Below are 25,406 nucleotides of genomic sequence, written 5' to 3' on the forward strand. Positions count from 1 at the left end.
ATGCTTACTACACACCGCGGTGTAATGTATGTGGATTTTCCACACAGATTTTCCTGCAGTTTCCGCTGCACTTCGGCACCAAATTTGCACACGTTCCCTATTACTTACAGAATTTCCCACAGCAAAGGGCAGAATCTGCACTGAAAATCTGCAAATATGGTCAATTTTCGCACAGTGTACGTGAGATTCTCAAAATCTCAACTACTACATTACGCAGCAAACTTTACGCAAGTCCATGCGTACTACACAACATGTGCATGCACTCTAATTCAGTACCCAGCTAAAACCCAAATCTTGTGTACAATGATTCCCACACAGAAATTGACCTGTAATGCGGATTTTGAAACCCCCAGTATATCAAAAGAGCAGCATTGCAAAGAGTGAGATCTGGGGCAAATCCGCAAGTAACACATGCACATTTGGTGCGGAAATGCAGTAAAAACCACACGGGAAATCCAAATAAACTACACTAACCTGGGCATGAACACAAATACAATAGGGGAGATAAAACTCTCCTAGATGCCCCGTGTTGGGAGCCGCACTGGGCAGAAGCGCTGGTACCACCAGGAGGAAGATGGCGGAGGGGATACCAGAGCCTGATGGTGGATTTTCAGAAAGCAGCAGGGGTGCAGCTGACATTTTAGGCCTGGTAATACCAAATCTGAAGCCAGAGAACTAGGCTATTGGCCGGCAGCAAAGAACTGGTAAATACATTGATTATTTCTATTCCCTGGAGCCGGAAACTAATTACAGAACGTCTTCAGTTAGATTTAATGACAAGATGAGTCCTTGTGGAAGATGACGGATAGGAAGCCGCCAATCGCACATCTATACACTGCAGGTATGTATGAGATGGATAGATATGAGGTAGGTAGATGGATGGAGAGATAGATATGAGGTAGGTAGATGGATGGAGAGATAGATATGAGGTAGGTAGATGGATGGAGAGATAGATATGAGATAGATAGATATGAGATAGATAGATATGAGATAGATAGATATGAGATAGATAGATATGAGATAGATAGATATGAGATGGATGGATAGATATGAGGTAGATGGATAGATATGAGGTAGATGGATAGATATGAGGTAGATGGATAGATATGAGGTAGATAGATATGAGATAGATAGATATGAGATGGATGGATAGATATGAGGTAGATGGATAGATATGAGGTAGATGGATAGATATGAGGTAGATGGATAGATATGAGGTAGATGGATATGAGATAGATAGATATGAGATAGATAGATATGAGATGGATATGAGATGGATGGATAGATATGAGGTAGATGGATAGATATGAGGTAGATAGATATGAGATAGATAGATATGAGATAGATAGATATGAGATAGATAGATATGAGATAGATAGATATGAGATAGATAGATATGAGATAGATAGATATGAGATAGATAGATATGAGATGGATATGAGATGGATGGATAGATATGAGGTAGATGGATAGATATGAGGTAGATGGATAGATATGAGGTAGATGGATAGATATGAGGTAGATAGATATGAGATAGATAGATATGAGATAGATAGATATGAGATAGATAGATATGAGATAGATAGATATGAGATAGATAGATATGAGATAGATAGATATGAGATGGATATGAGATGGATGGATAGATATGAGGTAGATGGATAGATATGAGGTAGATGGATAGATATGAGGTAGATGGATAGATATGAGGTAGATGGATAGATATGAGATAGATAGATATGAGATAGATAGATATGAGATAGATAGATATGAGATAGATAGATATGAGATAGATAGATATGAGATAGATAGATATGAGATAGATAGATATGAGATGGATGGATAGATATGAGGTAGATGGATAGATATGAGGTAGATGGATAGATATGAGGTAGATGGATAGATATGAGGTAGATGGATAGATATGAGGTAGATGGATAGATATGAGGTAGATGGATAGATATGAGGTAGATGCTCAGGGAGCTGCAGTGCTAGATCTGAGCCGCAGGATAATCCCAACTGACTGGAAAAGCAGCTTTACTGAGCAGAGAGAGATGGGAAACCTAGACAAATACCACTGATATGTAATACCACCGCCAAACTGCTATAATATACTGTATAGCAGATCTAACAGAGAAAAATCCTGTAATCCAGCATCTAATGATCCGGCAGTTGTCAAACCGTCGGGACTCTCCCCTAACCAGAAGCCTGAGCAGACAAGGGGGAGATGTTCACACACTGCAGATTAGGTCTCATGCACACGAACGTATATATTTTGCGGTCTTCAAATTGTGGATCCGCAAAAATACGAATAGCGTCGATATCGAACCAGCAACGCAGGTACCTCACACAACACGGATATAAGAGTAAATTATACATTCACCTTTCATTTTAGGTTTTGTATACAGTTTTATATATTTCTCCATGACATGATATTGCAGTATAATACTGGATCACCATATACGTTTATACACCCGCTCGTACAGACAGGTGAGGTGCTGTTCACATACAGTGGCATCTGTCAACCATAGGTTTCCATATGGGCTGATTCTGTACAAGAAAGACTAAACCGGTATGCCAACAGACACCAGACGGGCATATGCCAAAGGGCCTCTCTGTGGGCATCTGTCAGTTAAACGGGGCCCTTGTATTCATTCAGTGTAGCTTTCGCACACCGCAATGTAATCACTGGCTAAAAAGCAACCACATCACTATATACCTCATCATGACCAGTATATACTACACCTGCAATCTTTAACCCAACTCAAAAATTGGAAAGGGGCCCCATGACAACACTCACACTACACCAACCCTATCATATCGGCTGTATACTACACACACACACACACACACACACACACAATATAATAATGTCAATCAACTGAAAAAAAGACATAAAATCACCAGCAAACCAACGCATCACAATGACAACACAGAGCAGCCAGATTTTCAGGGATACCATTAACCCCTGACTGACCAGTCTGACACATGTTGCTGTAGCAGGCACCTGTCAATGCCTGGGCGAGTACGGTCATGTCATACTAGACCGCCAGGCCTTGGTCCCCTACACCGACCGCCATTAAAGGGGTACATTAGATTAGGAGTACAGTACATACAATACAGATATTATGTCAATCAACCACAAAAAGATTTAAAAAAATAAAAAATATTCAAAAATCACAATGACAACCCCAAGCAGCCAAATTTACAGGATACGGTTAACCCCTGGCTGACCAGTCCGACGCGTGTAGCTGCAGCAGGCGCCTGTCAAGCCTTGCCCCCCCCCCCAACACAACCATCAAAGGTGCCCATGACAACACACTACACTATTCCTGTACAGTACATACAATAATACAGATATTATGTCAACCAACCACAATTTTTTTTTTTTTTAAAGAATCCCAAGCCAACCAATGGATCACAGTGACAACCCTGTGGAGCCAGAATTTCAGGATACCGTTAACCCCTGGCTGACCAGTCCGACGCGTGTAGCTGTGCCCAGGCCAGGGCGGCTTTTGGTCAGACAAGACCCCCCAGGCCTTAGCCCACCCTCCCCTATGCCGCCATCATATATTACAGCCAGAGCTAGGATAAGAATGACAGGAAAAGCTTCATATCCTCCCATCCAGAGGAGCGGACGCTGCAGTGCCCTTCATTGAGCAAGCACTGCAATGTAATGGACAGGGCTGAGGATGGATAATAGACAGATATTAGATATAGGACATAGATAATAGACAGATATTAGATATAGGACATCGATAGATGATATGGCAGGCTGCAATACCGACCGTTGCATTATATACAGAATGCATATAAAAACATACAATGCACCATGCACTATCGGCACAGGTGCCGCACACATCTATGCTGCTGTATACACATGGCGGCTCTTACCGGCATCATCTTTGCAGACAGCGCTGGCTCCTGCCGCCGGTGACAGCTGGGGGCGCCCTGTGTGTGGGCTGTATCCCCCCCACCCCCGCCCTCAGCGTCCTGCACTCAGCTCCAGGAATCAGGTTGGGAAAATCCAAGCACGAAATGGCTGCGGATCCGCAGGACAGGCCTCTCCTCCTCCCGCTTCCTCCTCCTCCTCCTCCCGCTGCTGCTGCTCCCTCCCTCCCTTCCTTCCTTCCTTCCTGGCGGTGGGGGGGGCTGGATAAGGTAGGGACACAGGTTGAGAAGGAGAAGGATGCGGCGGCGGCGGCGCTTGGGAGGAGGGGTGAGCTGGGGGGCGGGGATAGGGAGATTCATGCGGAGGGGGCGGGGCTCAGGTAGTGAGATGGGCGCTGGGAGATGATTGATTGACGGCTGGCTCTGTGGTGATTGACAGAGGCGGCCGTGATTGACAGGTGGGCGGGGTCTCGGGCAGGTTTGCCGTGACGTCTGCAGAGGGGAATGTCAGGAATGAAGGGGAACGGGGAAGCGCAAGATGGCTCCGCCCCGCTGCGCCGCTCAGGTGTGGGGCGGCTGCGGGGACATGTGCTGCCGGTGACTCAGGACGTCTGGCGGCTCCGCTGTCATTGTCTGAGCGGCAGGAAGCAGGAGTAGTGGTGGGAGGGCGTATTAACCCGTTACTGCCGGCACTAGAGCCTCACTGACGGCTGGTCACATGACTGGCACCCAGGGCAGTTTCTAGGGAAATTTACCAACAGGGTGAACATCAAAAAAGGGATTGTGGCGGCGGGCATTCAATCTGCAGACAGTGCCGGATCCAGTGAATTCTCTGCTGGAACAGCCTGCCAGAATCACCACACACCTCTTACATCCAGTGACGTCTCCTCTGATGTAGACGTTCTCTTTCTTTATCTTCTCCATTCAGACCGGACCGCCATGATGGTTTCTTTCAGCCATCTCTTCTCTCTGCAGAGTTAGACAGACAGACATCTTAGTTTCCTACTTTTCCATCATCCTCCCACCTTCTCAACATCCCATCATGCACCCCCAAAACGATACTGCCTAAACCTATAAACCCCCTGAAAATACTAGTTACACACAGATAGCGCCCCCTTCAATAACTATTGGAACACAATGCTCTAAAAAATAACTGCACCCAGCAAATAGTGTCATCATAATGTCCCCCAAAAATAACTGTGCTACGCTGGTACTGTGTCAGGGCGCCCCCACAGTAATAGTGCTCCTACAGTGCCCCCAACAATAGTAATAATTCTGTGCCAGAGTGCACTTAGTAGTAACAGTGCTCCTACAGTAATTGTGTCCCAGAAGTAATAATGCTTCCATAGTCCCCCAGTTGTAATAAAGCCCACCATAATGCCCCTGGTAGTAATAATTATCTTTATAATGTGTGACAGTGCAAAAAATGCCCCGTTGTGTGTCAGTAAAACAAAAACAAAAAATCTTAGTGCCCCGAGTAGAGCCCTCATGTGTTACAATGGCCTGTACTGTGTGCCACTAGAAAAAAACACTTAGTGGCTCCAGTTGATCTTAGGTGCCCCCAATGCCCCTATAATTTGTGCCAGTATAAAATAATCCTATATAGTGCCCCCAGAAGATGCCCAATAGTGCTCCTCCCCGTACCCGTAATGTGCCAGTATAAAAATGCCCCACATAGATGCCCCCATAATGCTCCTCTCCCCTTCCCCATAATGTGCCAGTATAAAAATGCCCCACATAGATGCCCCCATAATGCTCCTCTCCCCTTCCCCATAGTGGCACCAGAATGGGTGCCAGTATTAAATGCCCCTATATAATGTCCCCATAGTGCTTTTCTTCCCCACTTCTCCATAGTGCCCCCCCCCCCCATAATGCGTGCCAGTAAATAGGGCCCCCATAGTGCTCCTTTACCCCCCACTTCTCCATAGAGCCCCCATGAGTGCCAGTATATAGGGCCCCCAGTAGATGCCCCCATAGTGCTCCTTCCCCCCACTTCTCCATAGAGCCCCCAATAATGCGTGCCAGTACATAGGGCCCCCAGTAGATGCCCCCATAGTGCTCTTTCCCCTCTTCTCCATAGTGCCCCCCATAATGTGCCGGTATATAGGGCCCCCATAGTGCTTCCCCTCTTCTCCATAGTGCCCCCCCATATTGTGCTAGTATATAGGGCCCACATAGTGCTTCCCCTCTTCTCCATAGTGCCCCCTCATATTTTGGCAGTATATTGGGCCCCCATAGTGCTTCCCCTCTTCTCCATAGTCCCCCCCCCCATATTGTGCCAGTATATAGGGCCCCCATAGTGCTTCGCCTCTTCTCCATAGTGCCCCCCATATTGTGCCAGTATATAGGGCCCCCACCCCCCTTCTTGCCACAGTATACTATAAATAATAAAAACAATAAACACATATACTTACCTTATGCTGCTGTCAGTGATGTGATGCAGGCCTCTTCCGGCCTGAGTCCCACTCTGTACTGCTCAGGCGGCGCGATGACATCATCGCGCCGCCTGTACCGGCCTCTGATAGGCTACAGGCACTAGGCCTGTAGCCTATCAGAGGAACGGGCAAGGGAGACGCCCTTTCCCTCCCCTGCTCCTCCGCACCGTTCATCTGTATCGCTGTCCTGAGGACGGCGATACAGATGAATATGGAGAGGAGCGTTTCCACAATGGAAGCGCTCATCTCCACTCCTGCTCCCTCCGGACAGAAAGGGCCCCCCTCCGGTGCTGGGCCCTGCTGACGGCGCCCCCATCTTCTGTCTTGAGTGATGCGCCCCGTGCGGTCGCACCCCTCGCCCGGCTGTAGAAAGGGCCCTGCTGGCACCTTCCAGAACATGGCCGAGACACGTCTGGACCTCATGTCTGTGGGTGCACTCCACTGAACAGGGACTGGGCAAGTTGTTATTTTCCTTATTCCATCCAATCCATTAAGGATCAGCAGCCTCTCCCCTCTTGCAAAAAAGTAAGTAGATAAGCAGTGCCCATCAGCTGCTTATCTCCTGCCACTTAGAAGTAGCTACATAAGGGGGGCCAGGTGTGACTGGCAGCAGTGTAGTCCCTCCACCATAGAAGGAAGTAGATCAACCGCATCCCCCCCCCCCCTCTGCAGATGTAACCAAATAAGCGGTGCCAGAGGTGATGCTAGGGATGAGCGAACTTGTGTTTTTAAGTTCAGGGTTTGGGTTATCTAAGAATTCAGTTATGGATTCCACTACTACGGACCATAACTTATGGTCCATGGTAGGGGAATCCATAACGGAATTCTTAGATAACCCAAACCCAGTACGCTGAACTTAAAAACACAAGTTCGCTCAACACTATCGGCTGCGTATACCCTCATACTTAGGTAAGCGGCGCCAGAGCTGACTGTCAGCTGTGTATCCCTAACTACATAGAACTAATCAGATAACCGACTCCACTAGTGACTATAACCACCAAGCTGTGTGCCCACTTCTGATTGTAAGCACCAAGCTGTGTGGCAATACATGTAACTGCAAAGCTGTGTGCTCATTGGGACTGTAACCACCTAGCTGTGTGCTCACTTGGGACTGTAACCACCCAGCTGTGTGCTCATTGGGACTGTAACCACCTAGCTGTGTGGCAATACATGTAACTGCAAAGCTGTGTTCTCACTTGTGACTATAACCACCAAGCTGTGTGCCCACTTGTGATTGTAAGCACCAAGCTGTGTGCTCACTTGTGACTGTAACCACCCAGCTGTGTGCTCACTTGGGACTGTAACCACCTAGCTGTGTGCCAGTACATGTAGCTGCCAAGCTGTGTGCTCACTTGTGACTGTAACCTCCAAGCTGTGTGCTCACTTGTGACTGTAACCTCCAAGCTGTGTGCTCACTTGTGACTGTAACCACCTACCTGTGTGCTCACTTGTGACTGTAACCACCTAGCTGTGTGCTCACTTGTGACTGTACCCACCTAGCTGCGTGCTCACTTGTGACTGTAACCACCCAGCTGTGTGCTCACTTGTGACTGTAACCACCCAGCTGTGTGCTCACTTGTGACTGTAACCACCCAGCTGTGTGCTCACTTGTGACTGTAACCACCTAGCTGTGGGCTCACTTGTGACTGTAACCACCTAGCTGTGGGCTCACTTGTGACTGTAACCACCCAGCTGTGTGCTCACTTGTGACTGTAACCACCTACCTGTGTGCCAGTACATGTAGCTGCCAAGCTGTGTGCCCACTTTTGACTATAACCATCAAGCTGTGTCAAATTGTGACCGTAAGCACCAAGCTGTGTGCTAATACATGTAACTGCCAAGCTGTGTGCCCACTTGTGACTGTAAGCGCCACCTCCAGTGCCATTGTTTGTAACCACTAAGCTTCTTGCCCCAACTGGAGTAAAGATGTTTCTTCGTACTGTGTTGTGTCCACCTCCATTACAGCACCGTCCTTGGGTTACCCTAATTGAGTCGAGTCACGCACCAAAATCTTTTGCCTTTTTTTAGAGGCTGTTCACACCACAGGTTTTACCATAGAATATCGGCGCAGACAGCCGCACTAAAATCCCGCCAGCAGCCATGTGACTTCTGCCTCCCATTCACATCCATTTTATCCATTTTAACAGTTCAGCCGCCGCTTCATGATGATCAGCATAGCCTCTGATTAAACTGAGTGAAAGGAATGCGGCTGCCAGCAAGATTTTGGCAAAATTTTGGTGTGGCTGTCCGCTCCAAAATTCCACAGTAAAATCCGCCATGTGAACGGCCCCTTATGCTGTTTTTTTGGGGGGTTATTTGTGAGCCAAAGACAGACAGGGATCCAACAGGAAGAAGACATATAATCCTGCCTTTATACATCCCCTTCCTATGAATCCACTCCTGGCTCAAAAAAAACAGATTTTTTAATCCAGCCCTAGGCCCCATTCGCACAACGATAGGGCCGCCCCAAGCCGCAGGTCCGTAAAACACGGGCACTGGCTGTGTGAACTCCACACTTGACTGGAATGGGTGTGTGATCCGCAAGATATGTCCTATCTTTGGCCGTGTCTTATCGTTTACGGTGCTAAGGCATGGACCCAGAAGCCCACACAAAGGGGCTTCCGGATCGCGGACCCGTTCAAGTCAAGGGGTCTGCACCACAATGCAGTCAGTGCCCGTGTTTTGCAGAACGGCGGCTTCCGGTCCGCAACACGGGCACGGTCGTGTCAATGGGGCTTTATAATAAGGTCTATGGCACTGATGGAAATAGAGTACCCCTTTAAGATCACGATCAGGCGCGGAGGGATGGCTGTGTATCTTTGGTGCGGATTTAAGGTATAGTACATGTGGATTAGTCTTTCAAAATCATATTCGCATGTAACAGAATTTACGCGTCGCGTTCTGCTGCGTACGTGCCGTGACATTTCTCCGTGAATTTCACCCTCTGTAACGTATACAGGTTTTGCCGCTAATTTATAGCAATTTCCGTTGCCTGGCAAAGGGTGATCCTAGGATCATGGGATTGCCTCGTGTGAAGAATGCTGGGTTTGTATGGGCCTGCCAGTGCTTGTGCCAACGTTTAACCTATTAGCGGCTGCAGCCAGGAGACGCTTGGTAATATGATCAGTTTCTTAATCACTCGATGGATAATTATAATTCACAGCTATTAAATTAGTAGCACAAAAAGAGCACTTAATATCGAGGCGTTTGTGTAGCCTGGAGCAGTGACATGGCTGTGTAGTAAGGTAACGCGGGTGGGGTGTGAGCAGTTCAGGAATTTACCGTAAGAGTAGATTTTCTCTATGCGGTGCAAAAAAGTCTTCAGAGCCGTTCACTTTTTTCGTGTTTTGTTATATTGCAGCTTTGTGCTAAACTAAAAAAAGAAAGGTTCAAATTTTTCCCCATCAATTTGCACACATTTATCAACAATGGCGTAATTTGCGCCCCAAAAATACTAACATTACAAATCAAAAGTGGTGGTTTGTTTGACCTCGTATATCAAAAGGCGCGTGCCACTTTTAAAATGTGACTTTTTAAAATATAAACTTGATTAAGGTACTTTCACACTAGCGTTATTCTTTTCCGGCATCGAGTTCCGTCCTAGGGGCTCAATAGCGGAAAAGAACTGATCAGGATTATCCCCATGCATTCTGAATGGAGAGCAATCTGATCAGGATGCATCAGGATGTCTTCAGTTCAGTCTTTTTAACTTTTCAGGACTTTCAGAAGCCTTTTTTTCCATAGGAATGTATTAGTGCCGGATCCGTCCTTCCGGTCTGCACATGCGCAGACCAGTAAAAATGTGAAAAAAGATACAAGACGGATCCGGCACTAATACGCATGACAAGCGGAGAGACGGATCCGTTCTTGCAATGCATTTGTGAGACGGATCCGCATCCGGATGCGTCTCACAAATGTTTTCAGTCACATCCAGATTGGCGGATCCGGCAGGCAGTTCCGACGACTGAACTGCTTGCCGGATCACACTGCCGCAAGTGTGAAAATAGCCTTATCCGCCTATTTCTCTCGATTTGCAACATTTTAATGCCAATGGCACTAAAATGTTAATTTTTTTTAAAACCGAAATGCTCTACTTCAGCCACCCCTGCCAGACCGCACTTGAGACTTTTAAAACATATTTGCGACTTTTCCACTGGAAAATTGCAAAACCCTGTATTTTAGCTCCTTTCTATTAAATAAAAATTACTGCGTCCTGTTTTAATACTAACCTATCACTTGTTCCCACGACGAGTTGGTTTTCTTTTCATAAATGCGACTTTTTGATAAAAAGCTGGTTTAATTGTCCGCTACAATTTGAGCCATTTCTGCCGATAAAGGCTCATGCACACGACCGTATGCCCTCCGAGACATCCGGACCGTGAGCGGGCCATATGTCCCGGAGCGGCATACATCGTGCGCACGGGAGCGCACAGCATCATAGGTTACTGTGATGCTGTGCGCATCGGGCCGCCCGCGGGACTATTGTCCTGCACTCATAAGATCATATGTAGTATAGTAGCCTATGATGCTGTGCGCACGATGTATGCCGCTTTGGGACATATGGCCCGCTCACGGTCCGTATGTTTCGGAGGGCATACGGTCGTGTGCATGAGCCCTAAGAGGATGATAAATAAGGCGTAATATGTGCTACTTTGATAGCCCCCCCCCCCCCCCCCCCCCCCCACTTTGACATTTATAACTCATTTCTGGCGTGATGCACTCATTATGGTGAAAATTCTGGAGAAAACAGTTGATATATTTGCCGCACATCAAAATGCTGTTCTTTTTGGCGCATTTTACGATAATTCTGGCGCAACATGCTTAGTAAATGTCCCCCACAATGTTCAAAATGTTTGCTAATTTACTAAAAAGGTAAAAATAAAATCTTGCATTGACATAAGTATTCACACCTTTTACTTAGGACTTAGGCTACTTTCACATCTGCGTTTAGGTGCGGATCCGTCTGGTATCTGCACAGACGGATCCGCACCTATAATGCAAACGCTGGTATCCGTTCAGAGCGGATCCGTTTGCATTATTTTTTTTTTAAAAAGTACGTCAAAACAGATCCGTCCTGACTTACATTGAAAGTCAATGGGGGACGGATCTGTTTTCAATTGCACCATATTGTGTCATTGAAAACTGATCCGTCCCCATTGACTTACATTGTAAGTCAGGACGGATCCGTTTGGCTCCGCATCGCCAGAGCGGAATGGCGGCAGAACGGAGCCAAACTGATTCATTCTGAACGGATCCTTATCCATTCAGAATGCGTTGGGGCTGGACTGATCCGTTTTGAACCGTTTGTGAGATCCCTGAAACGGATCTCACAAGTGGAATTCAAAACGCCAGTGTGAAAGTAGCCTTAGTTGAATCTCCTTTGGCAGTGATTACAGCCTCCGGTCTTGATTTGGAGATTTTCTGCCATTCTTCTCTGCAGATCCTCTCAAGCTTTGTCAGGTTGGGTGAGGGCCTTCGTTACAGCCATTTTCAGGTCTCTCCAGAGATGTTCCATTGGGTTCAAGTCGGGACTCTGGCTGGGCCACTCAAGAACATTCACAGAATTGTCCCTAAGCCGCTCCTGTGTTGTCTTGGCTTTGTGCTTAGAGTCACTATTTTGTTGGAAGGTGAACCTTCGGCCCAGATTGAGGTCAAGAGCCCTCTGGATCAGGTTTTCATTACAAATATCTCTGCTCTATTCAGCTTTCGCTCAACCTTGACCAGTCTCCCTGTCCCAGCCACTGAAAAATACCCCCACACCATGATGCTTCCACCACCATGCTTCACTGTAGGGATGGTATTGGGCAGGAGCAATGCCTCATTTATTCCAAACATGATACTTAGAATTGAAGCCAAAAAGTTCAACCTTGGTTTCATAAGACCAGAGAATCTTGTTTCCCACAGTCTGAGAGTCTTTTATGTGCTTTTTTGTAAACTTTCATGTGTCTTTTACTGAAGAGAGACTTCCTTCTGGCCATTCTGCCATAAAGCCCAGATTGGTGGAGTGCTGCAGTGATGGTTTACCTTTTGGAAGTTTCTCCTATCTCATATCCTATGAGCTCACTCAGTGTGACTATTTGTTTCTTGGTCACCTCTCTTACTAAGGCCATACTCCCCCAATTACTTAGTTTGGTGGGGCGGCCAGCTCTAGGAAGAGTCCTGGTTGTTCCAAGCTTTTAATAATTATGGAGGCCACTGTGCTCTTGAGAACTTTCAGTGCAGCAGAAATGTGTTTGTACCCTTCTCCAGATCTGTGCCTGTACACAGCCCCATCTCTGATATGCATTGTCAGCTGTGAGATCTTACAGTATATAGACAGGGGTTCCAAATCATGTCCAATCAACTAAATTTACCTCAAGTGGACTCCAGTCAAGGTCTACAAACATCTCAAAGATGATCTAGAGACCCCCAGAGCTAAATGTCAAGTATCATAGCAAAGGTCCTGAATACTTCTTTCAATTCAGAATTTTAGTTTTTCCTTTTTAATAAATTTGCAAACATTTCTAAAATTCCGTTTTCACTTTGTCATTAGGATTTATTAAGTGCAGAATGATGGGGGGAAAAATTGATGTTTTTTTTTTTACTTTAATACAACGCTGCAAAGTGAAAGAGTCTGAAGACTTTCTGAATGTACTGTATTCCATGGGACTCTTTTTTTTATTTCTTGCACCTGAGATGGTGAATTTCCGGAACCTCATAGAAGTATTGTATTTCTAATTACCCATTGATAGTTGTTTTTTTTTGTCATATATATGCTATATATACTTACCTAATTCAGGCCAAGATACTAAGTGCACCCCTTCCTGCGGAAGTGTAAAAGGAAATCCCATATTCCCGATCTATCACAAGAGGACTGGCAGGAGGTTTCAGCTTTACTCTTGTGTGTCTCTTAATCAATAAACTGATTTAAGTATAGTCCATCACCGTTATTAAAGGAGCTGTCCAGGATTAGTAAAACATGTCTGCTTTCTTCCAAAAATATCACCACATCTGTTCACAGTTGTGTGCAGTATTGGAGCTCTGTTCCATTGACTCCAATGGAGCCAAGCTGCAATACAAGCTGCAACCCATGGACAAGGGGTGATGCCGTTTTCTGAAGAAAGCAGCCATGTTTTTCTGAATGTGGACAGCTCCTTTAAACTCCAGTGAGACTTCATAGAATGGGCCTCTCTCCATCTACATCGCCTGTCCTTACTCCAGGTCCATCGCCTGTACCATCGCCTGTCCTTACTCCAGGTCCGATATCTGTAGCAGCTCTCCTATGTGTGTTTGTTCTGGGAGGGAGAGGTCGATGTCCTTTCTGATATTACTGGAAGGCTAAAGTGTGTTTATTTGCAGGAAGATCATTGACCCCATCATACCCTTTTTTTTCTGAAGGAAGCTCTTCATAGCCAGGAAGACCATCAAGCGGAAATGAATGGAATCTCATCCTCCCACCATCTCTAAATGGTGAGCTGATATCAATGCTATCACACCTTTTGAACAACTCGTGTATAAACATAAGAGATGCCCTTCTAAATTTCGGAAGGTATGAGGTGCCTGGTGTGATTCTCCACTCATTTTCCTCAAGGGATTTTAATATACTCCGATCCTCCTTCATACCTCCTGACAGTGCTTAAAGGGAACCTCTCACCATGAAAACGCAAATTAATCTGCAGGCAGCATGTTATAGAGCAGGAGGAGCTGAGCAGATTGATATATAGTTTTATGAGAAAAGATTCAGTGTAACTTGTATTTTATTCATTTAACTCTCTGCTCATTCTGGGCTTTGAAGTCCAGGAGGCGGTCCTATCAGTGATTGACAGCTATCGCTCTGTATTCACAGTCATAGAGGGAAGGCTGTCAATCACTGATAGGACCGCCTCCTGGACTTCAAAGCCCAGAATGAGCAGAGATATAAATGAGTAAATTACAAGTTATACTGAATCTTTTACCATAAAACTGTATATCAATCTGCTTATAAATGGGGTTGGGACCATCAGTTGCGTTGAGGAGAAGTCAGGTGGATACACAGCTGATAGTCCTACTGAATAGACTGTTAGAATTTGTATTATGGCAAGAAAAAAGCAGCTAAGTAAAGAAAAACGAGTGGCCATCATTACTTTAAGAAATGAAGATCAGTCAGTCAGCCGAAAAATTGGGAAAACTTTGAAAGTAAGGGCTATTTGACCATGAAGGAGAGTGATGGGGTGCTGCGCCAGATGACCTGGCCTCCACAGTCACCGGACCTGAACCCAATCGAGATGGTTTGGGGTGAGCTGGACCGCAGAGTGAAGGCAAAAGGGCCAACAAGTGCTAAGCATCTCTGGGAACTCCTTCAAGACTGTTGGAAGACCATTTCAGGGGACTACCTCTTGAAGCTCATCAAGAGAATGCCAAGAGTTTGCAAAGCAGTAATCAAAGCAAAAGGTGGCTACTTTGAAGAACCTAGAATATGACATATTTTCAGTTGTTTCACACTTGTTTGTTATGTATATAATTCCACATGTGTTAATTCATAGTTTTGATGCCTTCATAGTCATGAAAATAAAGAAAACTCTTTGAATGAGAAGGTGTGTCCGAACTTTAATTTGCATAATTGTAAAAGTTCATTTTTCTCCACAAAGCTACCACCGACAGACATAAGACAGGTATTGTTTTAATCAGCATCATCAAACCTATCATGATATTTGCCTGGTAGAGTAGGGTTGATCCGGGTGACAGAGCCGCTTTAAGCAAGTTCAAGATTAAATGATCTCCAAAACACAGTTTTGCTTGAGTCTGTGTTGGAGTACTTTATGCCACATTTATCAAATGTCTCATGTTACTTGATAAATTTGTCTTATGCTTAAACCTAACACTTTTGTCTACAGAGGCTCCTCCAGTTTTTCTACTCCACCCCTCTCCTGAAGAGAGATTGCGACTTTAAAAAAAAAAAAAGTCTCAATGATAAATCCGGAGTGAAACTCATTAACATAGCTAACCACACCCACTTTTCCTGGAGTAAGTGGTGTAAAAGCGCAAAAGTCGCAAAATTTTGCACAAACGAGTGCAAAAAAGCTGCAAAATTTTGCACAAGCGAGTGCGAAAACTTTTTGATGCCAGAATTGTGGAGTGAAGGTATGATAAATCAGGGTCATAAACTTTAAGATGACACATTCCCTTTGTTTTTTAAGCAAAACGTTTTTTTTTTTTTATTCTTTTACATTTTTAAAATAACAAAAAAGCCGGAAGCAAAACTTTGGGCACCCTGCATGGTTCATGCCTAGTAGCAACCCCTTGTAAACGCTTTTTGTATCAGCCAAAAGTCTTTCAATTTTTGTTTGAGGTATTTTCATCCATTCTTCCTTGCAGACGTCTTTCAGTTCTGTGAGATTTCTGGGCCGTCTTGCATGCACTGCTGTTTTGAGGTCTATCCACAGATTTTCAGTGATGTTGAGGTCGTCTGTTGTGGATTTTGAGGTGTGTTTAGGATCATTATCCATTTGTAGAGGCCATCCTCCTTTCAACTTCACCTTTTTTACAGTTGTTATATTTGCTTCCAGAATGTGCTGGAATTTCATTGAATCCATTCTTCCCTCTACCCATAAAATGTTCCCTGTGCCATTGGCACATAGTATGATGGATCCACCTGCATGCTTAATGGTTGGAGAGGTGTTCTTTTTATGAAATTCTGGGCCCTTTTTTCTCCAAACATACCTTTGCTCATTGTGACCAGAGAGTTCTATTTTACCCTCATCGGTCCACAGGTCTTGTTTCCCGTTTAGATGTTCTTTTGCAAAGTTTTAAAGCTGAATTTTGTGGTGAGGACGCAGGAGAGATTTTCTTCTAATGACTCTTCCATGAAGGCCATATTTGTACAGGTGTTGCTGAATGGTAGAACAATGTACCACAACTCCAGAGTCTGCTAAATCTTCCTGAAGGTCTTCTGCAGTCAAGCAGGGATTCTGATTTGCCTTTAGCAATCCTACGAGCAGCTGTCTCTGAATTTTTTTTGGTCCTCCAGACCTTCTCTTGACATCCACTCTTCCTGTTAACTGCCATTTCTTAATTACATTTCGCGTTGAGGAAATAGCAACCTGAAAATGCTTTGATATCTTCTTATAGCCTTCTCCTGATTTGTGGGCCTTAACCACTTTCATTTTCAGAGTGTTAGGTAGCTGCTTAGAAGAAACCATGGCTTCTGTTTTTTGGCACAAGGTTAGATATTTATAAAGCTTTAAAATTTGCATCACCTGGCCTTTCCTAATGATGACTGTGAACAAGCCTTTACCCTAACAGGCTAAAGCTACATGCACACGACCGTATGTGTTTTGCGGTCCGCAAATTGCTGATCCGCAAAAAAAAGGATGATGTTTCGTATGGCATCCGTTTTTTTTGCAGATCCGTTATTTTTGCGGATCCATTGTAATAATGCCTACCCTTATCCGCAAACTAGAAAAAAATAGGACCTGCACTATTTTTTTTGCGGCGCAACGGAACGGACATACTGATGCGGACAGCACACGGTGTGCTGTCCGCGTTTTTTGCGGACCCATTGAAATGAATGGGTCCGCATCCTATCCGCAAAAAAAACGGATCGGACACGGAAACAAAATACGGTCGTGTGCATGAGGCCTAAGGGTCCATTCACACGACCGTTTTTTCTTTCCTGATCTGTTCCGTTTTTTCAGAAACAGATCTGGACCAGATCTGGACCCATTCATTTTCAATGGGTCCTGGAAAAAATCTGACATTGAGCTGTCCGTTTTTTTCCAGGACCCATTGAAAATGAATGGGTCCAGATCTGGTCCAGATCTGTTCCTGAAAAAACGGAACAGATCAGGAAAGAAAAAACGGACGTGTGAATAGACCCTTTGTCTGAGACCTTGGTCAAAGTTATCTGAGCCCTCAAATCTCTTTGGGTTCTCATACTTTTGCAAGGTACTCCTTTTTCAAGAGTGCTTCATCTTTAATTTATGTAGAGATCAGGTGGTTTCCCTGCACATTGCTAGGAAAAGGTGCACTAATCTCTGTCACTCACCCCGTCACTGATAAAAAAAATTCTAATAAAAACCTTTAGAAGATATTGGCACTCTGCCTCCGTAATCACAATGAGAAATAATTTATTGTACACATAGATGTAAACTACAAATAAAATACCATAAAAAAACGGAATAAAATAGAAAATAAAAATAGTGCAGTTAAAAATATATAAATACGTCCCCTATGGTAGGGATTCTGATCTGGAAATCTGATCACATGTAGTGAGCCGATTATGCCAGGTTCAGGAATGACTACCCGATTCACTCAATTTGTCACTGAGTACTGTATCAATGTTGTCTATACAGTTATATTACCGTAAATATTGAATCAACAGTATCTCTGCAGTTACACTGTGGCGAGCGCAGCCTGTTACATTGCAATATTAGTTTACATCCATTCGTTATGTAGGTTCATTCTAACCCACCATTAGGGCATTTGGTGAGTATATAGAGATAATGTCCAATATGCATATATAGGGAGAAGAATGAGAATCCGTATTAAATGTTGAGAAGTATACCGCTTATGTCCATTAAGTGGTTTAGCAATGCGATCGCTATCTGTTCATATTCAAGCATTCAGTCCATATAGGGGTTAAGGTGTCAATATTCAATGTTCTCCAATAGTGTGCACACGGACTAGGGCAATATTATTACTCAGTTCTCAGAGGAGCCGGGATCTAGTGCCTGCCGTGGCATCCCACGTGGTCTTGGGCGCAGAAAGATCTTACCTCCGGGTGTTTCCTCCTATCCGTGAGTCCGAATGCGAAATGCCTGTCCCGTGCGGTCGGCGTGCCACTTGGGAATAAATGAGTCCGCCTTTCAACTTTCAATGCAGATAATTCTCGAGCGCTCCATACGATATTATTCATAGGCAGGAATCCATGTCATGTACATAGGGGGTATACAGAAACCAAACACGTTTTGGATCATTCACCTTGTTCCTTCTTCAGTGGTAAGACCCCCATGTCGTCAGTCACTCTTAAATACTCTATGACCCCATATATAATAGGGATAACTCCAAAAGATGGAGTGGAATCCAATGTATTTCTTGTCTTTGCTCATGCAGTTTTTACTGGCCTGCGTTGGGATCGAGTGCATATCTGTATAAAAACCATATCGCAACTATATTTGATTATGTGATTATTTTGGCTATTTTGTACTGTCTAAGGATTAGTGTAATGAACCTGGCATAATCGGCTCACTACATGTGATCAGATTTCCAGATCAGAATCCCTACCATAGGGGACGTATTTATATATTTTTAACTGCACTATTTTTATTTTCTATTTTATTCAGGTTTTTTTAATGGTATTTTATTTGTAGTTTACATCTATGTGTACAATAAATAAGGCCCCTTTCACACGGGCGAGTATTCCGCGCGGATGCGATGCGTGAGGTGAACGCATTGCACCCGCACTGAATCCTGACCCATTAATTTCTATGGGGCTGTGCACACGAGCGGTGATTTTCACGCATCACTTATGCGTTGCGTGAAAATCGCAGCATGCTCTATATTGTGCGTTTTCCACGCAACGCAGGCCCCATAGAAGTGAATGGGGCTGCGTGAAAATCGCAAGCATCCGCAAGCAAGTGCGGATGCGGTGCGATTTTCACGCACGGTTGCTAGGAAACGATCGGGATGGAGACCCAATCATTATTATTTTCCCTTATAACATGGTTATAAGGGAAAATAATAGCATTCTGAATACAGAATGCATAGTACAATAGCGCTGGAGGGGTTAAAAATAATAATAATTTAACTCACCTTAATCCACTTGCTTGTGCAGCCGGCATCTCTTCTGTCTTCATCTTTGCTGTGTGCAGGAAAAGGACCTGTGGTGACGTCACTACGCTCATCACATGGTCCGTCACATGATCTTTTACCATGGTGATGGATCATGTGATGACCGAAATGAGGTCACCACAGGTCCTTTTCCTGCACACAGCTAAGATGAAGACAGAAGAGATGCCGGCTGCACAAGCAAGTGGATTAAGGTGAGTTAAATTTTATTTTTATTTTTTTTAACCCCTCCAGCGCTATTGTACTATGCATTCTGTATTCAGAATGCTATTATTTTCCCTTATAACCATGTTATAAGGGAAAATAATACAATCTACAGAACACCGATCCCAAGCCCGAACTTCTGTGAAGAAGTTCGGGTTTGGGTACCAAACATGCTGATTTTTCTCACGCGAGTGCAAAACGCATTACAATGTTTTGCACTCGCGCGGAAAAATCGCGCATGTTCCCGCAACGCACCCGCACCTTTTCCCGCAGCGCCCGTGTGAAAGGGGCCTAATTTCTCATAGTGATTCCGGAGGCAGAGTGCCAATATCTTCTAAAGGGTTTTTATTTGAATTTTTTTATCAGTGACGGGGTGAGTCACAGAGATTTGTGCGCCTTTTCCTAGCAGTGTGCAGGGAAACCACCTGATCTCTACATAAATTTACTTTATGCCCTTTGGAGATCATTTTATCTTCAACTTGCTTAACTGTTCACAGTAACAGTAATTTTGACTCTGGGCATAGGCAAATAAATAAATCACTTGAGTTGCGCCGCCGCCCGCCCCGTTGACTAGAGTGGATCCCATCCTCGTCCGCCATCTTTACACAGACCGGGAGGAGCTAAGCTAGCGGGAGTCACAGGCAGTATCCAGTCTCCGCCTTCAGCCCCTGGGGTGAGTGATGCTACAGACAGGGCCAGCAGCATTGGCGCCCGGCAAACTTTCTAGTTGTGGAATGAGAGGGAGACCGGAGCAGGTGTGTCCCCAGTAGGTAAGTGCCCAGCGTGCACCCCTCTGACTGCAATGAGTGGGAGCTGAGTGGGAGCGAAGTGAGCGCTGAAGTTGGGGTTCACCTTGCAGCCAGGCTGTTCTGGAGGGTAGTCATGTGGAGATGGTGACTTGCTTTGCTGAAGTGGGTAACCACAACCCTCTGATAAAGTGGCAGTGATTGAGGGGCTTTGTGGGGACCTGCACCCCATGATAGAGGGGCATTGTGGGGACCTGCACCCCATGATAGAGAGGCATTGTGGGGACCTGCACCCCATGATAGAGAGGCATTGTGTGCACCCCATATATATATATATACACTCACCTAAAGAATTATTAGTGCCCCCATACTAATACGGTGTTGGATCCCCTTTTGGCTTCAGAACTGCCTTAATTCTACGTGGCATTGATTCCACAAGGTGCTGATAGCATTCTTTAGAAATGTTGGCCCATATTGATAGGATAGCATCTTGCAGTTGATGGAGATTTGAGGGATGCACATCCAGGGCACGAAGCTCCCGTTCCACCACATCCCAAAGATGCTCTATTGGGTTGAGATCTGGTGACTGTGGGGGCCATTTTAGTACAGTGAACTCATTGTCATGTTCAAGAAACCATTGTGAAATGATTAGAGCTTTGTGACATGGTGCATTATCCTGCTGGAAGTAGCCATCAGAGGATGGATACATGTTCTCATTCTGTTTACGCCAAATTCGGACTCTACCATTTGAATGTCTCAACAGAAATCGAGACTCATCAGACCAGGCAACATTTTTCCAGTCTTCAACAGTCCAGTTTTGGTGAGCTCGTGCAAATTGTAGCCTCTTTTTCCTATTTGTAGTGGAGATGAGTGGTACCCGGTGGGGTCTTCTGCTGTTGTAGCCCATCTGCCTCATGGTTGTGCGTGTTGTGGCTTCACAAATGCTTTGCTGCAGACCTCGGGTGTAACGAGTGGTTATTTCAGTCAACGTTGCTCTTCTATCAGCTTGAATCAGTCGGCCCATTCTCCTCTGACCTCCAGCATCCACAAGGCATTTTCGCCCACAGGACGGCCGCATACTGGATGTTTTTCCCTTTTCACACCATTCTTTGTAAACCCTAGAAATGGTTGTGCGTGAAAATCCCAGTAACTGAGCAGATTGTGAAATACTCAGACCGGCCCGTCTGGCACCAACAACCATGCCACGCTCAAAATGGCTTAAATCGCCTTTCTTTCCCATTCTGACATTTAGTTTGGAGTTCAGGAGATTGTCTTGACCAGGAGCACCCCCCTAAATGCATTGAAGCAACTGCCATGTGATTGGTTGGTTAGATAATTGCATTAATGAGAAATAGAACAGGTGTTCCGAATAATTCTTTAGGTGAGTGTATATATATACACACACACATACACGTGCGCGCGGCGTGTGTGTTTGTGCTTCAGGGTGCACACCCTAATGCACGCCTATGACTCTGGGTATGCAAACGTTTGCATATCATTGTATCAGATCAATATGGGATAGATATGTGAACAGATAGATATGATAGGTCGAGAGATTGATAGCTATGGGATAGATACAAGAGTAAGTAAAAAATTATCAGCTTTCAGAAAATACAAATTCATCATTTTTCGACATAATCTCCCCAGTCTCTGCTGTGCAGGTTTACATCAGTTCATTTGTGACTGTGGTGCGAGAAACAATGGCCACCCCACTTGAGATTTGCACAATAGAAGAGCAGCGTGCAGTGATTCGCTTCTTGTGGTCTGAGGGTGCGTCTGGTGCCGATATTTACCGAAGACTTTGTGAACACTATAGAGGAAGTGTTTTACCACAAAAGAGGTGTATATGAATGGATAGAGAAGTTCAAGGAAAGTTGATAGATAGATTGGTAGACATGGGATAGATGCATACATATATACTGTAGATAGATTTGTGTAAAAGCTGCAATGATGTAAATAAATACATGCAGAAAGCCTATTTTATTTTCCTTCATTTTGATAACTATGTCCACTAATGACGCACATCAGTCATCAGCCAGGAAAGCGGTTCTGTTGCTTTTGCCTTAAATCTGTGTTTAAAAGTGGCATAAATCGGAAGTGTTTGAAGCCCTTATTATACCGTCTTATCTCATTCCTGTTATTACAGAGGAGCCAACTGTGGTACATTGAACAATATGAGGAAGCTGAATAGAAAAGCCTCCGTTACCAACACATTTGGCTGAAGTTGCTGACTCATAGTATAATAAATGCTGGAGATAAGGTGCAATATATATATTTTTTTGTGTCGAATTAGGCTACTTTCACACTCACGTTTTGGGCGGATCTGCAAAAACTGATCCGTTACAATAATACAACCACATGCATCCGTCATGAACGGATCAGTTTGTATTATCTGTAACATAGCGAAGACGGATCAGTCATGAACTACAGTGAAAGTCAATGGAGGACGGATCAGTTTTCTATTGTGCCAGATTGTGTCAGAGAAAACGGATCCGTCCCCATTGACTTGCATTGTGTGCCAGGACGGATCCGTTTGGCTCAGTTTCGTTAAGCGGACAGCAAAACGCGGAGGAATTGTTCCCCCGGTTATAGACACACTACAGTGTCTGGGTTTTTTCAGTGAGTTTTTTTCACTCTTCCATAAAGGCCAGATTTGTGGAGTACATGACTAATAGTTGTCCTGTGGACAGTTTCTCCCACCTGAGCTGTGGATATCTGCAGCTCCTCCAGAGTGACCATGGGCCTCTTGGCTGCTTCTCTAATTAGTGCTCTCCTTGCCTGGGCTCTCAGTTTAGGTGGACGCAGAGGCGTATCTAGTGAAAATGGCGCCTATGGCAAGCACTGAAACTGCGCCCCTGTCAAAATATTTTAAACCCATCTTTCAGATAACCTTAACAAAAAAAAAAACACGATAGCTCTTTTGTAGAACCCCCATAAAAACTTACAGTTACTTGACTTGGCCCTTGGGGATCTCGGACGCCACTTCAACACTTTGGCCGGGGGCTCGGCGGAGCTGATGTTGTGCTTTAACCTAATGAGAAAGATTTCATAATAAGGATTTGGAGAAGGAGCAGAGGGATAGCAGAGCAGGGAGAGGCTGGTGCTGCTACTAGGGGGTCATACCATGGGGGAGTAATAAAACACACCATAATGCCCCCCAGTAGAAATAATTCTCCTTATAATGTGCAAAACATTTGTAATGCCCCCAGTTGAGCTAATGTTCCCATAATGTGCCAATATAAAATACCCCTTCTCAGTGCCCCCGTAGATGACCCCCATAGTGCCCCCCCCTTCCCCATAGTACCCACCATAATGTGTCCCAGTATAAAATGCCCCTATACAGAGCCCCCATATAAAATATCTTCTTTTTTAGCCTCAGTAGATGCCCCTATAGTGCCCCCCAATAATCTGCAGTAAGATGTGCCCCCATAGATGCCCCCAATCATGTGCCAGTAATAAGAGCCCCCCCACCATCATGTGCCAGTAGCCAGAGCCCCCCCATATCATGTCAGTAGCCAGAGCCCCCCCATATCATGTGTCAGTAGCCAGAGCCCCCCATATCATGTGCCAGTAGCCAGAGTGCCCCCAATCATGTGCCAGAAATAAGAGCCCCCCCACCATCATGTGCCAGTAGCCAGAGCCCCCCATATCATATGCCAGTAGCCAGAGCCCCCCCATATCATGTGCCAGTAGCCCCCCTTATGTGCCAGTAGCCCCCCTATGTGCCAGTAGCCCTCCTTATCATGTGCCAGTAGCCCCCCTTATCATGTGCCAGTAGCCCCCTTATCATGTGCCAGTAGCCCCCCTTATCATGTGCCAGTAGCCCCCCTTATCATGTGCCAGTAGCCAGAGCCCCCCCCATATCATGTGCCAGTAGCCAGAGCCCCCCCCCCACCATCATGTGCCAGTAGCCAGAGCCCCCCCATATCATGTGTCAGTAGCCAGAGCCCCCCCATATCATGTGTCAGTAGCCAGAGTGCCCCCATATCATGTGCCAGTAGCCAGAGTGCCCCCATATCATGTGCCAGTAGCCCCCCATATCATGTGCCAGTAGCCCCCCTTATCATGTGCCAGCCCAGTAGTCCCCCCTTATCATGTGCCAGCCCAGTAGTCCCCCCTTATCATGTGCCAGCCCAGTAGTCCCCCCTTATCATGTGCCAGCCCAGTAGCCCCCCTTATCATGTGCCAGCCCAGCCCAGTAGTCCCCCCTTATGTGCCAGCCCAGTAGCCCCCCTTATGTGCCAGCCCAGTAGCCCCCCTTATCATGTGCCAGCCCAGTATTGTACCTATATAAAAAAATAAAAAAAAATAATACACTTATACTTACCTCCAGCAATGCGATGCGATGCAGGCCGCCTCTTCCGTCTGTGTGTCCCTCGCTATACGGCTCAGGCGACGCGATGACGTCATCGCGCCATCACCGGCCTCTGATAGGCTGCCAGCACTAAGCCGGCAGCCTATCAGAGGAACAGGAGGGGACACACCTCTCCCTCCTCTGCCGCAGCACAGACAGGCAATTGTATTGCCGTCCTGAGGACGGCAATACAGATGACTATGGAGATGAGCGCTTCCGCAATGGAGGCGCTCATCTCCTGCTCTGCCCTGCCGCCGGCCGCGGCCGCCCCCACTTGTCACCAGGGCCGCAGCGCTGGGGTGCGGGGCCCGGGCACCCACTGCACCCCGTGTAGGATCGGCCCTGGTCGCCCCCCCCGCTTGGCGCCTATGGCACTAGCCATGGCTGCCATAGCTTGGATACGCCACTGGGTGGACGGCCATGTCTTGGTAGGTTTTCGGATGATGGATTGAACAGTGCTCCTTGAGATGTTCAGAACTTGGGATATTTTTTACAACCTAACCCTGCTTTACACTTTTCCACAACTTTATCCCTGACCTGTCTGGTTTATTGCTTGTTTTACATGATGCTGTTGATCACTAATGTTCACTAACAAACCTCCGATGCCTTCACAGACCAGCTGTAGTTATACTGAGAATAAATGACACCCAGGTGGACTCTATTTACTGATTAGGTGACTTCTGAAGGCAATTGGTCACACTGGGTTTTATTTAGGGATATCAGAGTACAGATGGCTGAATACAAATGCAAAACCACACTTCCCAGATTTATGAAAAATTTTAAAAACCATGTATCATTTTCTTTTCACGTCACACACACTCGCTACTTTGTGTTGTTATCACATTAAATGTCAATAAAATATATTAAAGTTTGTGGGAGTAAGGCTCCATTCACACGTCCGTAATAATGGGTCCGCATCCGTTCCGCAGATTGCGGAATGAGTGCGGACCCATTCATTCTCTATGGGGCAGG

The 25,406-nt window shown here is 45.5% G+C and overlaps 1 protein-coding gene and 1 long non-coding RNA gene across 2 annotated transcripts in view; one reads left to right on the forward strand and one right to left on the reverse strand.

Annotated features, from left to right (window-relative positions):
- PPP1R13B (protein phosphatase 1 regulatory subunit 13B) overlaps positions 1–4,070 on the reverse strand; it is an 82,349-nt gene extending 78,279 nt beyond the window's left edge. Inside the window, exon 1 of the mRNA XM_040410874.1 lies at positions 3,895–4,070. Coding sequence (XP_040266808.1) covers positions 3,895–3,903 — 9 coding nt within the window. The 5' untranslated portion in view covers positions 3,904–4,070. The remainder of the gene's footprint in view (positions 1–3,894) is intronic.
- The window catches only part of LOC120981392, a 643,721-nt gene that overhangs the window by 216,485 nt on the left and 401,830 nt on the right, over positions 1–25,406 (forward strand). The gene's annotated exons all lie outside the window — the stretch shown is intronic.

The sequence above is a fragment of the Bufo bufo genome, chromosome 11 (assembly GCF_905171765.1).
Source record: "Bufo bufo chromosome 11, aBufBuf1.1, whole genome shotgun sequence".
NCBI classification, from domain to species: domain Eukaryota; kingdom Metazoa; phylum Chordata; class Amphibia; order Anura; family Bufonidae; genus Bufo; species Bufo bufo.